We start from the raw sequence: 13,309 nt of genomic DNA on the forward strand, positions 1-13,309 counted from the left end.
ACCCCTGGTGAAATCATCAAAATTTTATATACATACTGGACAGTATATATTAAAAATTAGTAACAAAATAATATGTTAACCTTAGTAACTATAGTTACCTACAGCAAATTTAGTGGTCATGATCTATAATAAATTTTAACGTTACAATGTACTATGTGCAGTAGGTATCGTGCGTACCATAGGGAGTTCTTACCTTCAAGGCAGACATAACATAAACATTGAACTCGGCTTGAATGAATTTAGCTTACTAAACACCAACTTGAAGCCAAGTTTTAGTAGGGTTTTCAACCATTTTACTGATCCACTTGTTCATCGCTAAAATTGTATAACCTATCTGTTTCCGGTTTCATTTTTATAACAACTAATAACGAATAACACCGAATTGAGTGAGATCGCTTTGCATCGCTTTCAATTGTTGCTAGTGGAATTTCGGAGAATAGCAGATCAGTCTGTTTCTGATCCTGACGTATTCAGAACACTGATTGCAAAATTGAAAATTCGAAGAAACATTTTTGTTTATGCGATATTCTGAAAAAAAAATATGCCGTAACAAGGAAATGAAAAAAGATTGTGTTTCATATTAAAAAAGGAAAAATCCATAAAACAAAAAACCGTAATTTGAGGGTGCACTGTATTAAAAAGATGTGTGTACTATAAAGACTAAAGCTTTGCTAGAAATATATAATTTCAGAAGTAATACCTGCGATGTTTCCGATGCCGTAAGCTTCATTCAGTCAATCATGTTCAATTTAGTTAAACCAGACTGAACAAAAGCTTATCATTGGACATCTTATCTCAATCAAACATAATACTCACTTAATTTTATATAAATAGGTAATTTAATCATCATTCAATATGCAACACATGTGATCACACAACAAAAAGACAATTGACTATACAAATTGCACAAAGCAGAATCAAAATATATCGGTGTATCTAAATACATACATGTGCGATTGTATGTCTTACAACGAAAAGCCTCCATATCAAGTATGACTACTCATATGTATTGTTAAATAGCATTGTTGAGCGAACCTACTACAACAAATCTCACACTAGAATGGCTCATCTCCTGTATGAATCCCCATGTGTGTTGTTAGATTACTATTACGACTGAGCCTACCACTGCAAATTGCACACCGAGATGGCTACTCTCCAGTGTGAGTTTTCATGTGAACCTTTAAATAACTGCGATGTGCAAACCTGCTTCCGAAAGTCTTGCACTGGAATGGTTTTTCTCCAGTATGAGTTCTCATGTAGCTTGTAAGAGTATTGTGTTGAGCAAAGTAACTACTGTACCTCCTGCATTGGAATGGCTTCTCTCCAGTATGAGTCCTCATATGAGTTGTTAGATGACTGTGAGGAGTAAACCCGCTACTGCAAATCTTGCATTAGAATGTTTTTTTCTCAGTCTAAGTTTTCATGTGGCTTGTAATAGTACAGCGTTGAGCAAAGCTACCACAACAAATTTTGCATCGGCATGGTTTTTCGCCAGTGTGAGTCCTCATGTGTAATACTAGACTCGCATGACAAGTAAAGGCGTGGTCACATGAGCACCGAACCGAACTAAATGACGCAAAACGACGTCGCTCTCAGCTGTAAAAAGTTCGGCCGAAGACATTTCTAGCCGAAACGAACTATTTCGGTACTGCTCGAAATTTCGTGCCGAACCCTTGCTCTTATTGGCTGGTTAAAATTCTAGAATTCTAGCGAGCACACGTCACATTTCTCCTTACCTGCGTGTGAGTAAAGTTAAAAAAGAAATGGGACGATACTTTTATTTCGTTAAATAAACAGCATGAAGCAATTTACGACAAGGTTCACCCGGACTTGTGATTGGGTTGCATAAATGTAAGATGTTGCACTGAAGTTTTGCATAAATGTAAGAGAATGGTTGTGATTTTCTTTCGTGTGGAATATAAGTAATGTGTCATATTCATCCTGATGAAGTGTCGTTGACTGATTTATTTATGTAAAACCACAGTACTATGATAAAGACTGTTTTTGTTTGTTATGTACTCAGCATAGAAAAACATTCATATGTTATTAAAAAAATATAATTATGTTGATGGGAAGGGTTAGCAAAATCTTTGTATCGAGTGATTTATTTTGAGCAGCTGAACGATCTTCTGATAAATCTGCTGTGTAATTATAATTTATAATAGTTCCTCAAAGTTTTTTGTTTACAATAGAAATATTTAACTCAAATACATAAAACTACTAATGAAACCGTGTCCTGTCTCTATACGTATGGTATCTAAGAAGCGATGTTACTTCGGTGGCCGTGTGACATGTGCCACGAACCGAACCAGCCTCCGAACCGAACCGATCCTACGTCGGTTCGGTGCTCGTGTGACCACGCCTTAAACCTCCTACTGCACGGGTTACACTGAAATGGCTTCTCTCCAGTATGACTCCTAATGTGTCTTGTTACAGCACTGTAATAAGTGAAGCTAGCACTGCGCAACTTACACTAAAAGTTTCTTTGAAATGGCAACTTCTCTTTTTGTCTTCACAGTGGAGATAGATACTAATTTTGTGGGTATATCATTTTGAATTCTTTGAAAGGATTTGGGTCCACAGTATCTACCTATAATACAAGTTAACAGTTTGTGATACAGTTGACAGTTTATGGTTATAAACGAATCTATGTTTGCATATAGATGGCGTATGACACAACTGAGCAATATATTAGTAGGGAAACCTGGAGTGTTTCTAATAAAAATTCATAATCTGACAAGCGGGTTGCATGACAATACAGACAATCTACACATATTCTGTATCCACATCATCCCAAGACTGCTAGTAACCTTTTTTCACGTATATGTCAGATACGATTGAGATAATAATAGGAGAATCACGAAACACAACATCACCAATGCTTCGAAGCAGATCATTTTAGCTCTACTATCACGACTGTTTAGAGAGAGCAATAAGAGTCTAAAATCCCATACATCTTGCATTTGAGGAACTTTCATAGCTAGAGTAGTTTAAATGAACCTGATCAGTGTCTGTTTATCAAGTCATGCAGGGGTAGAAAAGAACCGAACCAGAAAAAGTAAACCATCCCAAACTAGAAATCATGCACCTTTCATGCACGAAATTGCTGCACCTTCCTTGCTGTGTACAAAACACTGTTCCGCAACTATGCACCCTGAAGGACAGCAGCAATAACCAATTGATCTATGTATGGCAAGTCTATGGAAGGAGATGACCAAATAAGCACACTCACACTTATACACTGGTGTACATCACATCTACTGGATGATGTTTGGATATGTCTGACTTACAACCTGAGCCCATGAGATCTGTCAAGTAAAGTGTTTATTACGGCATTTGAATAATCAAATGACTCATCTAAGAGAGGAACTGTGAATATGATTTGACTGAATTAACCACTCTGAATCACAAAACATTTCCAACCTTTAACACTTGGAAGATGTTAAATTCAAAACAATTTTTTGCAAACCTAGGAGAAATGGGATATGGGAAGAGAATATATCGAAAGAGAGATAACCTTAAAACATTGATTTTATGCCTAGTATGACAGAAACCCTTTGGGTGATACTGCATTACTTTGGAGAACTCAGAAACTTACAAAATCCACTTACCAAATGTCTTACCTCTAAAATAAATCTTACACTTCTGGATTGCCACCAGCTACTATGACCTGGTTGTCCTTGCTCCAGATGCTCTGACTGTACTAGTTAATCATTTTTGACTGCTTTATTGTTACCTGGTACTACTGCTTTAATATTTACCAGTTTGGGTTTAAACAGGAATCCAGTTAGCTAATACATCGAATTGAAATGTTTTTACGCCAAAAAGATAACTCAACTTTTCACAGCCTACTACATACCTTCTATGATGCTGTGTATTTTTGTTATTTGTTGGGATAGCCTGATGCCAACCCGAATCGTTAGCAACCAACTACTATGGCCTGATTATTTTTTCTATGACTGCTGGATCGTAACCACAAATTATGGTCTGGCTATCCAGCGACTCTATTTCTGCACAATGAACCACCATATGCTATAGCTGGACTACCTGTCGGAAGACTGCTAAAAGGCCACCAACTGCTAAGGCCAGACCACCCAACAAGGTTCCCCCTGGTGCAGACTATCCAGCGATTCCATCACTGGAGCATCTATAACCAGAATGTCTAAGAAAGTTGCCTGTGGGATCAGTAGCCACAAGATGCTACATCAGCACAGTCCACAGCACAATCGCTACTTCTACACCGGATGCTATAGCTATACTGTCTAATAGCATTGAACTCAGAAGAGGTCATATCTTAAAAATAAAGGGTAAACTGTCGATTGTGCTTTGAAAAAAGAGATAACTAAAGCTATCCAGAATAGAAACCTCCCCAATTTGACAATCAGATTGCAAATTGGGTTCTCAGGAATACCAAAATTCGACGCGCTACATAATGTAGTAGTAGTAGAAAAGTACAACACACTTTTAAAAAGCTGATGAACTACACACATTCGCTCTAGTACTAGGTGTATCGCTTCAACTGGCCAATGATAACTGATGACATCAGTCTTCCAGCCTTACAAAAACTGTTAAAGATCAAATTCAGCATCCATAATAGGACTTGGCTTGATAGGAAGCTTGCAAACCATTCAAAACAACTTAAAGAATAGAGAAAGCATAATATTTTATGCTTTATTATTTATCTTGAGGTGTTGACTGATGTTCTAAAAAAAATCAAGGAGATTGACCAACCAGAAGCTGAGATATAGCCAGCCAAACACAGGTCTACCAAAAAACATAAGTTTTTTGGTAGTCATCAATATATGACGTATGAAATCGACTTGTGTGCCATTGGTCAATTAAACCAACTAATGCGCTCTCCTATAACAATCACAGCGTTTTAATTGGTTTAATCCCTGGAAGTATAGAACAATCAAATTGGGCCTAACAATCATTGCTCTAAGAATTCCGAACCAGTCCCTCTGACGTGTAGATTAGTTTTAGAATAAAATAGTTACACGCATCTATTAGTTCGCAACATTCTGCTATCACTTTCTACAAATTATATTAGTTACATCATTTATTCTATACGCAGTTAAATTATTATTTTGTATAATATGCATTATGATTATAATATTAATCATAAAAAATAATCATAGATAAGATAATAGATCAATAGAAAAATCAAATCAAAAGTTATCGTTTTCTTTTTTTACAGCAAGAGCAGCACGGTCAAGTTATTCTTTTTAAGATTATGGCTGTAGTGAACTTACAGTCTGTTAATAGTGACGATAATCATGAAAATCAACTAAATGCTGCAGTAGATACACAATAGAAAAATGATGAATGAACAAAAATTCACATCCTCATTTCTTATTCTAAACGACTTGCAATCGCGGATGTCGCATATAGACTATACACGCGCCGTTCGTTGAACAGAGGATCTTCGGAGCATATCCGTGGAGATCGAGTTAAAGTTTGAAGCACAATAGTCAAAATATGCTCTTCTGTTTTGACAAATCACGGCGAGGGGTTGTGGGCAAATGCCTTTACCACACAATGTTTGCTTGGTTTTCCTGAGAAACCAGAGCTAGTCTGTAAATTATTTACTATCGCGAGTAGCTTTTCACATCTCGTAGCCAAAACAATCATTATATGTAACGGCGGTAAGGGTGCACAACTCCGGCACATGAACATTAAGTCGATTTTATACGTCACAGTTTTCGGGATTTTCGAAGGGTTTTCCTCTGATTCTTTATTAGGTAGACCTGTGTTTGGCTGGCTATATCTCAGCTTCTAGTAGGTCAATCTCCTTGATTCTTTTTTCAGAACATCAGTTAACACCTCAAGATAACTAATAAAGCATAATAATATTATGCTTTCTCTATTCTTTAAGGTTATATTACCAATATGTTAAGTATTGGTGCTCAAGGTACCCATTATACTAGATAAGGTGACACCATAGCGTTCCCATTAGCACAGGCACAATTATTGCTTAGGCATCTCAAAAGAGCATACTCACCATAAAACCTCTATTTGAGCGGCGCCTTTATTTGAATGTCAGCTCAAATAAAACACCACTATAAGGAAAGGGTTGAAAAATACAGCGCCTTCCAGCCCTTATTGAGAATAGAGTTGAAACCTTTATTTGAGCCAATGCACTCCAATAAAGGTTTTAGGGCGTCTAAGAGTAAATAAGCGATTCACCTCTGACCAAGATAACTGAGCCAATTGATGAATATTTTACACCCTTCGTCATTGGGCAAAAGTTGAAAAAAAGTAAACCTACCCCCGGGACTAATCCGAGAGACACATGGTGATAACAAAGCTCTTTATGTGTCTCAGGGTCACTGGCGTTTTACTAAAGGAGTATTTGAAGTCCTGTTGGAAACAAAATCTCGACCTGCTATAAATCCGCTAGACTAATAACATATTTACCTTTATCATGGTGTGTGCTGAATGAACAACTCTCTGGTTCTAGATTAATTTCATTGTCTGCAATATAAACAACATAGATATGTAAATACAGCTAGCTGAGCTGCCCGGCGTTGCCCGGGTGTTAGAAATAAGCTTATAAACATTGAGAAGTAATGAGAGTTGCTTGCCACTTGCTACTAGCCTGGTAGATTGCCAATGGAAAATTTGAGTGCGCTTAATAATGCGAGCTACCAGCTTCTTGTGACGCTATGCCATGACCCTGCATAGAACGCAAAGCAGTTGGGTATTTGCTCCCACATAGCAACATATACTAGCTAGCGAAGAAATTAATCTCTGTGGCCTTGTTGGTATGACACCGGACTTGCGAACATGAGGGTAAACAATCAAATCTTCTTGGGTGTGGATTCTTTATTCCAAGATTTTAATAGCTATAGCCGGAACGACAGACGCACCCAATACGACGACATACTTTGAGAAATATATATATATATATAGATGGGTAATTTGATTTGTACAAAATATCTTAATCAAATTTTTTATAGAAATCACATTTGACTATAAACTTAGTGTGTCTTTTGCAGTCGAAGGTCACAATTTATTAAAAACGACTCAAACTTTCTTAGCTCTCATAGATCTGCATTTAGCGCAGGATATCCTCAAACTTTTCAAGTTAAAAATTTCTTCATTAGGCTTACGCTTAACTTTGTGACTAGGTACAATCAACAGTCAGTTACCCTCCAATGTGTTGGACTCCACTATCTCGACTTTTAACTGTCCGGATATAGTCTGTGGTCTGAGTCACATGTGACCCTGTCTGTCCGAAGATTAACAGCATCGAGCGATATGTGCTCTCGGGGCAGATGCGGCGAGCAACGCATGCACTTGAGTGAGTGTTGTACTATAAGTATTGTTTGGTAATACTACTGCTATTATTACTTTGGAACACCAACTCATTTTGAGAGTTTCGTTTCGTCCTCTCCTCCCCTAAGCAAATTTTCACTTTGAGAGAAGAGACAATTTTGAGCTATGAGATGGCTCCTGATGTGGCAGCTAAGTGGCCGAGTATAAAAGTTAGGCCACTTTCGTAAACAGCATCGCTCGGTTTTTCTCATCAGATCAGTATGACAAAGTTTTTAAAAAGGTAAAAACAAGTCAGCCAAAAACCAAAGCACAAACAGCAAGGCAAAAATACCCAAGTCGGAGGAGTAAAATAAAAAACTGAAAATGAATGAAAAATTAAAATTAAATTTTGTGTCACGGAAGATTTAAACTTATTTCTAAACGTGTATATAGTAAGCTAAGTTAATTTCAGTTAGACCTAAATTTAAAGCTTATTTATGTTAGGTGGTGTCACAAAAGTGTAAAGTGTAGTGTACGGAACACATTGAAACACGTCACATCTCTGTCACAACGCCGTTAGCTTCTACTGTCTGTCCTAAAGATAAAAAGACTATAGTGTACTGTACATAATGTCACATTTTATTGTAGATCATAACCGCCACACAGATATTTGTTAATTTGCGAGCGTGAATGGCAAATTGGACCAATTAAAAGACAATATTTCATTGTAATATCCTGTTTTAGGAAGTTTTTTTTAAGGGTAAATATGGATCTATTTGCATTTAGTTACTTTATATAGAAAAAATTGATATGAGATAGAAGAGAATTGAAATTCAAGCTCGGTACCGGAAGGCATTATGCTCATATGTTAAGGTATGCCTGTTATGTATATGAAAAGACGCTTTAATCATTGACTGCCGCATTGGTTTTTGCTGTCAAGTGCTACAGCTGTGCATTTTTCCCCAAAAAAACACAGTATTTAGTTTTAACTCTTGCTTTGTTATTAATTGGACTATCTAGCACAATTCATCAATGTTTCATTAAAACCCTTACAACAACAAAATATGACCAATAGTACCTTTCTTGGGTGACCTCGTAGCAGATCAGATGATGCCAAATACAAAAAGCTTGTTTGCTGATGTAAAATTACCACTTTGAGCTCCAGTTCATATTGCATAAATGCTAGCCATTTTATTTTGCTGTTATAAAAGTTAAGATAACATGAAAGCAGTTTAAAAAGCTAGAATAAACTAATACAGAGTTATATAATACAATATGAATATAAAACAAACAGGAAGTTGAGCTCAGAAAAACGTAAGATCGACTTAATTTGTATCATTTAAAAATATGATTATCAATAGCAGAAACATCCTAAAATTAATGTCAATAAGTGCTACCGCAAAAAAAGTTTCGAATTTAATCTAAAAGAACTTGTAAGAACGTCAGATATAAAACACCATACAAGAACATAAGTCTTGTTTATAGAAATAAATGGTTTCAGATCTTCGATTTTTGTAAAACATCATATTTTCTATTGGTGAGAAAAGCAATTACAAAGGAATATATAGCATTTCATTTTAATATTTCATCGATATATAGAGGCTTATAGTGTGTTGGAACTTGAGTTAAGGAAGTTGCCATGAAGTTTTGAAAGTGTTGATAAATATTTAAAAATCATTTGCTGCATCGTAATTAAATGCATGCTATTTTGTCGTGATTCATTCTTTACCACTATTACATATTCATCCTAACTGTCTAATACAGCTTCATAGATGATCTAGATATATTTCTTCTGCGAATATATCAGTTTGTAGATACCCTTCAATATGAAATTATTTGCAGAGTTAGAATTCGCGAAAATTGTCTTTTCATGCATATTCGTGGACTAAATTGATCGAGGATAAACATGTACACGAACAAATTAATCCGTGAAAGCAGCTAGCAATAGAGTAAAACCTTCACATTCGTATACCACTTGTTTAGGTTTCTATTTAGCTTGGAAATTTGTGTCAATCATGCTAAGCTATAAGTTTCTAGCTGCAACTGGAAGTTTTCATGAATTGATTTGGAGGACTTTGGTGAACCAACAACTTGTGGTAAGTTATTAGTTTTTTTCAATGTAAGAAATGTGGGAGAGATTTTTGAGATGGCGACGCCATGCCGAATTCCTAATGACTTATAACCTTGAATAATTTTGTAAAGAAGTGTGATGCATTGGCAATGGGCTTAACTCGGTGCCCTGGCAATTATTTTATAAGAGTCTGGAACTTTGTTATGTTTACTAACTGTGCCTAAATGCTAGTTTTTAATTTGAGGTAATAGTTATTCTCTCCTGTGTTAAAAATAAAACTAATTATTCGTGGATTTTAAGAATTTGCGGAATCGACTGTATGTGAATTATTAAATTCATTGAATAATTTCGTCCTAGGTATTTGTAAACATATAACGCTCATTCATCGGTCATTATGTTTCATAGATTCTGAGCTATTGCAGGTTAGCAGTAATTGGTACTCAGGCCACAAAAGCATTTGCGTGGAAATGCAAAAATGGCACCCAAAGGATTAACAGAAATGCTGAGCCCGCGACAGCAAGTTCCCTTTTGCTGTGGGAGAGTGCAAAACATAGGTGACATAAATGTTGCTATAGTCGTCAAAGGGTCAATATTATATTATGTATACTGTAATATTATTTTCATCCTGTAGGGTATGCCATATTATACTATATTAACTACAAATATGGTTAATTGGTCTATGACTATACTGTAACCTATTACGGGTATAACCATTCTGTAATCACTCATGTATACTGTACATGTATACTGTACATGCATATTGTACCCATATTATGCCCTAGAGGTATGTATGAGACAATTAGGTCTGTTTAATGTACAGTACTCAGTTATCAATGTACAGACATGGCTAGCCTGTATTAGCTTGAACAAAAAAGGTCAAAGGTCGTCTGTATATCATCACCTTCACTAAAATAAACCAGTTTAACCATTCAATTCACAAGCACCTGACATCAGAGCTTATCAACGGCAGTTATTACTATTATATGACAAATCTTTAACTTACCAGTTGGGTAGAGGTTATCAGCACCACCATCGAATTCTGGTTCTGTTTTCACTTCTGCAACTTCTACAATAAATATGAAAGTTCCTCTAAAGAGAATGATGAGCAGCTTTTTGTATATATAATAGGTTGTCATGGATTCCATGAAAAAAATCTATCCAATATAATTACCTTCATTACTATCTGTGTTGAATGAGGAATTGTCAGGTTCTACTTTAACCTCAATGTCTACAATATAATATATTTACTAGAAATTTCCGTGTCATACAGCCCACGACCAAAGTGATATTGGAAAAAAGAAAGGGTACTGATGGTTGAGAAATGCAGTATCAGCAGTCAAATGGCACTGCAGTGCAATAGGATAACTGCAATGGTAGCTGTAATGTACTGGGTATGGGTGTTATTATATACAACAAACAGCAATGATGGAAGGAAAAAATTAGATGTTTATATCTCTCCCCTCTGCAATAGGAGAAATGCAATAATGGCCAATATTAGAAGTAAAATGCACTGATATTCTTAGAATAACCAATACTATTAATATAGTAATAATAGGAAACCAATGCACAATTTTGTTTACATTTCAAAATGTCATAGCTAACAGTATCAAGGAGTTGTGATATCTATATAAATCTTTAGAAAATCTATTTAAAAAAGTGTTTGGTCATGACAAACAGCAATAATGAAAGGAAAAGATTATATGTTTATATCTCTCCCCTTGCAATAGCAGAAATGCAATATTAGAAGTAAAATGCACTGATATTATTAGAATAACCAATATTATTAATATAGTAATACAGTAATAATAGAAAACCAATGCACAATTTTGTTTACATTTCAAAACGTCCTAGGTAGCAATATCAAGAAGTTGTGATGCTTACCTAGATTTTTAGAAAATATATTTAACAAAACTATTTAGAAAAAATAATAACAATAACATATTACCCATCATCGATGTTGTTAGTGTGACTATAACACTTCAATAGTCATCCAAACTTATAATTAAATATTGTAATAATCTCATAAGAATTGTTAGAAAAAAATATCATTGTCATTTCCTTTACTTTCACTGCTTTGGACATCAGTTAGAATACCAAAGTACTCAAAAGTTTCCAAAATGTCAGTTACTTTGAAATCGGCAAAAAAGAAATGATTTCAGCACTCCTATGTTAATTACAGATACCTTCAGCAATTCGCCAATGCTATAGACTGGTGAAATGTGAACGTTATTCTTTGGTGAAATGCGCACTACTTAATGGTTCTATTCTCTGTCGCTCGGCGTTTCAATTGCCGGTCTTAATTTTGATAAAGTAAGGCTTAACAAGTTTTATTAACGATTTTCGGCCAGATTAATCTGTCTATTTGTGCATAATCCGTTCAAATGGGTAAGTTTTAAGAATATGTCGAAACTTTAAAAAGACTTGGTAATATATTTAAATGGGTTTATATGTGTTTTGTATCGTTATTATACTTGAACGACTCCACAGAAAAATGGCTAAATTTGTTGATGAGATTTTGATACAAGGGTTTGTGACGTTGTTCATGAATAATTTTCGTGAGTTTTGTGCACATGCATTTATCATAAACACTCTCAAACATTCGCTCCGCTCGTTTGGTCATAGGATAATTTACTACCTACAAACATTGATTTAGTGGAGCTACAAAAAAGGACAAGCTTAAACAGTACTTTAAACTGGCTGGTAAAGTAATACAAAAGAATAGTATGTGGTTACAATACACTATGACTTGAGAAGTCAAGGTTATAGCAGACATGAGATTATAACACATGTTTGTAGGGAACATACGGTAGCTACAGTAGACATTAATATACTAAAGGAAATAACAATAGCAGACAGGCTTATATAGAACATGGTTAAAGAGGAAATAGAGGAAATGACAACAGTAAACAAGGCTATGGGGAACATCGATAAACAAGAAATGGGTACATAGAAAATGGCTATAAAAGCGCAACTAGGCATGAGGCGGGTAAAGAAGATATGGAAATAGAGGGAAACACTAAAGAAGACTGCTATAGCCCTCACAAAATTCACAATACAAAAAGGTTCAGGGGTAACAAATGTTATTTAGAGTTAGGTAACACTAACTAACCGGTGGGATAGAGACCGCCTCTAGAAATATCTGTCTCTGGGTCGGATTTTACTGGTGAAGCTTTCATGGCAGAACAGTGGGATTTGACCTGACGGACCAATGTCTCAATGTACAGATCAATTTATCTAAAAAAGCAATCGCATAAAACTAGATTAGGTAAAACCCAGGTTCCCACAAAGCAGTGATCGAGGGGACTAGCTTTTCATGAATGAAATCAATTTAAATTGTTTTTGGCCAGATACTAGGAAAGATCGAAGTAGAAATGTATAACTGCACAATAAGTCTGAATAAATAGATTGACACGAGGATAGTTGATGGTGATTGGGTAGACTAACCTGATGACTCAGTGTTTCACACCTTTATTATGACAGCTAACAGGCTTTCTAGAGGTGCTGGATCTACGATATGATAAAATCATATGCTGACTTTTCCAGTTAGAATAAGCTATTATTCATTGAGTGATGGCATTAAAAACCTTTTCCGAATTCAAAAGATAGTGATAATTGTGGCGCAATAGCGATAAACGATGTTCACAGTATCACAACAAGGTCATCAAATATTGCAAGCAGCGTGTTTTCATAACTTCCACATTTTATTCTATCATAAACTGTACAATATAATAAATCTTGATATAAAAATTAAATTGAAATAAATATTGTATTATTCCTTGAGGTGGCTATGAAAAAAAGTCTGGAAATATCTTTCAGTTTTTATCTCTGTTATTTTCTGTATAAAGATAAAATATGAGTACTAAGATGTTCTCCAAGTAAAATGAAACAGTTTTTGTTCCAGTATAAATATAATTCACAAGTATTTTAATTTACAAGCACCAGTTTTACTGTTGGTCACACATGTAATACAGCGTTGAACTG

At 35.3% G+C, this 13,309-nt stretch overlaps 1 protein-coding gene across 1 annotated transcript in view; it reads right to left on the reverse strand.

The window, feature by feature from the left end:
* The window catches only part of LOC137401119 (uncharacterized), a 197,192-nt gene extending 184,688 nt beyond the window's left edge, over positions 1-12,504 (reverse strand). The window contains exons 1-4 of the mRNA XM_068087485.1: positions 12,438-12,504; positions 10,500-10,556; positions 10,332-10,394; positions 6,418-6,474 (exon numbers count right to left, since the gene is read on the reverse strand). Coding sequence (XP_067943586.1) covers positions 6,418-6,474; positions 10,332-10,394; positions 10,500-10,556; positions 12,438-12,504 — 244 coding nt within the window. The remainder of the gene's footprint in view (positions 1-6,417; positions 6,475-10,331; positions 10,395-10,499; positions 10,557-12,437) is intronic.
* Between the last annotated feature and the right edge of the window lie 805 nt (positions 12,505-13,309).

Source organism: Watersipora subatra, chromosome 7, assembly GCF_963576615.1.
Source record: "Watersipora subatra chromosome 7, tzWatSuba1.1, whole genome shotgun sequence".
NCBI lineage: Eukaryota > Metazoa > Bryozoa > Gymnolaemata > Cheilostomatida > Watersiporidae > Watersipora > Watersipora subatra.